Here is a 2,500-nt window from a genome sequence, read left to right on the forward strand (position 1 = left end):
CTTCTTGTTGAGTATGTCACTGTCTGCTGTCGGTCAAGGTTGTTCACGCATCTTTTCCCGCTTTCTGAGCTTAGCGTTCGCCTTCATCTCGCAGCTGGATGGTCTCCTCTCGTCATCTCTTTGTCCCATCATCTTCTTGTGGCTTCAGTTGGCGTCTACTATCAGTCAGGGTTGTGTACGCACCTTTTTCTGCTCTCTGAGCTCGGCTTCCGCCTTCGTCTCACAGTTGGATTGTCATTTGTCGCCTATTCTTCCTCAACTCATTTTCTTGTATCAACGTTTGCTCTAGATGGTTTAGTATCTGATTGGGACATTCTAAGGTCTTTACAGTTGACAGTTCATTCGCACGTAGTTAAATTATGGCGTCGGTCGTTTGGGCCAGACTAGAATGTAATAGTGTTGTTCTTTGAAAATATATGTATTGACAGATGGAAAGACAGACAGACAGAGGTAATTAATTAGTTTAACAGACGAATAGACAGACAGACAGACAGACAGACAGACAGACAGATGGAAAGACAGACAGACAAAACTTGTGACTATTGCTGACAAAACTTGATTAATTAAATAAGTATAATTATTTACAAAAATAATTAATTATTAGATGATGATAATTATGCGTGTTTGTATCGATTTAGTCGGCTGCGTCAGACCTCAGAGCTCTACTACGCAGTGACACAAAGCCAAGTGTAAGTCCAATGCATAGACAAATAGACTTGCGGCTAAAACCTTTTTGTTGTGTGTTCGTCTACTTCTGATTTGATGTTAGCCCTAGACCTCACCTCAAGGAAGCAAGTGATTAATATTAATTACACATTGATATTAATTGATTAATTATTGAATTTGAATGATTTTGTATATTGGCTCTAGGCAATTGTCTTCCTCCATTTTCTATATTTTATTAATTATTTATTGAGTTATTTAATAAATTATTTATCGAAGTCAAAGTCACGTGTCAAGGTTTCTAACTGAATTTTTAGTGTGGCTGTTCGATGAGCAGAAGGGGCCCTTGCTTTTGCTTTGAGGGAATTTTATTGCTCATGTCTCTAATCAGCCTTACATCATGTCTGTAGTATTTTGCTTACTGCTTGCTTGTTTGTCTATTGACACACACACACACACACACACACACACACACACACACACACACACACACACACACACACACACACACACACGTATGTACACACACATACATACATACACACACAAACAGACACACACACACACACACACACACACACACACACACACACACCACACACGCGCGTGCACACACACACACACACACACACACATGCAAATGGAAAATGGATAAGGAGCTGCCATTACATGGTGATGCCCCCAACCAGATGGCTGGGTTTCTGTGTACCAAGTAGGATCTTTGGGCCGTGCTAAACAATCTTCTAGAGCCTGGCCAGGTGCTCGCAGGAGCATCGACTGCGATGCCAACTGTAGTGTGGGCACCCGAAGTCTCACCAGGACCCCAGTGGCTGATGGACTTTGTCGCAGTCGGAGGCCTTTGCCACCCCAGTCAAAGACCAGATACATATTTATACTCTTGAGTCGAGAGAGTGGCAATTGAGTGCAAGTGTCTTGCCCAAGGAAATTAGGCCATAGCTGCCATCACTGTGACTTGAACTTGCAACCCTGGAAGGTCTCGGATGTCTCCATTCTCCAAACGCACTCTCTAACCAATTGAGCCACAGCATCACACACGTACACACACACACACACACACACACACACACACACACACACACACACACACACACACACACACACACACACACACACACACACAGTGACACACAGACACACAGACACACACACAGACACACACACACACACACACACACACACACACACACACACACACACACACACACAGACACACAGACACACACATACACACAGTGCCACTTTCGTTTTATATTTTGCTTCTTTCTAATTCTTTTCTATTATGTTTTGTGTACAGACGAGCAGTAACAACTCGAGTCAGTCTAGCATCGGATCGAGTCAGCAACCATCCGTGGTTGACAGTGACGACGAGCAACCAGAAGACAACGTCAGGTACACATGTCAATTAAGACATTTGTCGTTGGAGATTACAGTTAGCCACAATGCACTTCACTTTACCTGTCTAACATAATGAGCTTCAAACGAGGAGCACGTATTTGTAGTCAAGTGGATAGAGCACACACGAAGGTAGAGTAACCTGTAGATGGTGAGCCCTGAATTGGCTGGAAGTATCGTATCCGTCTAGATACAAGCCTCAGGGCTTCAATTAAATGATGGAATCTAGTAAGCGTGTTTGTGTATTAATTAGAACCACGGGCTTGTATTTAGGTAGGAGCATACTTCTGCTGGAATCACACCAGTTGCTAGGCTCGAGTGTCCAGCCGGTCATCTCCCCTCCTCGCGGAGGAGAAAGACCGGCTGGAGACATTCGCCACTCAAACAAACCGCCGACTCTCTATCCTTCAATCAGAGTGCCGTT

The 2,500-nt window shown here is 43.9% G+C and overlaps 1 protein-coding gene across 1 annotated transcript in view; it reads left to right on the forward strand.

The window, feature by feature from the left end:
• The window catches only part of LOC134198143 (5'-3' exoribonuclease 2-like), a 40,865-nt gene that overhangs the window by 16,739 nt on the left and 21,626 nt on the right, over nt 1-2,500 (forward strand). The window contains exons 21-22 of the mRNA XM_062667481.1: nt 639-689; nt 1,979-2,073. Coding sequence (XP_062523465.1) covers nt 639-689; nt 1,979-2,073 — 146 coding nt within the window. The remainder of the gene's footprint in view (nt 1-638; nt 690-1,978; nt 2,074-2,500) is intronic.

This window comes from Corticium candelabrum, chromosome 2 (genome assembly GCF_963422355.1).
Source record: "Corticium candelabrum chromosome 2, ooCorCand1.1, whole genome shotgun sequence".
In the NCBI taxonomy this organism is placed as follows: domain Eukaryota; kingdom Metazoa; phylum Porifera; class Homoscleromorpha; order Homosclerophorida; family Plakinidae; genus Corticium; species Corticium candelabrum.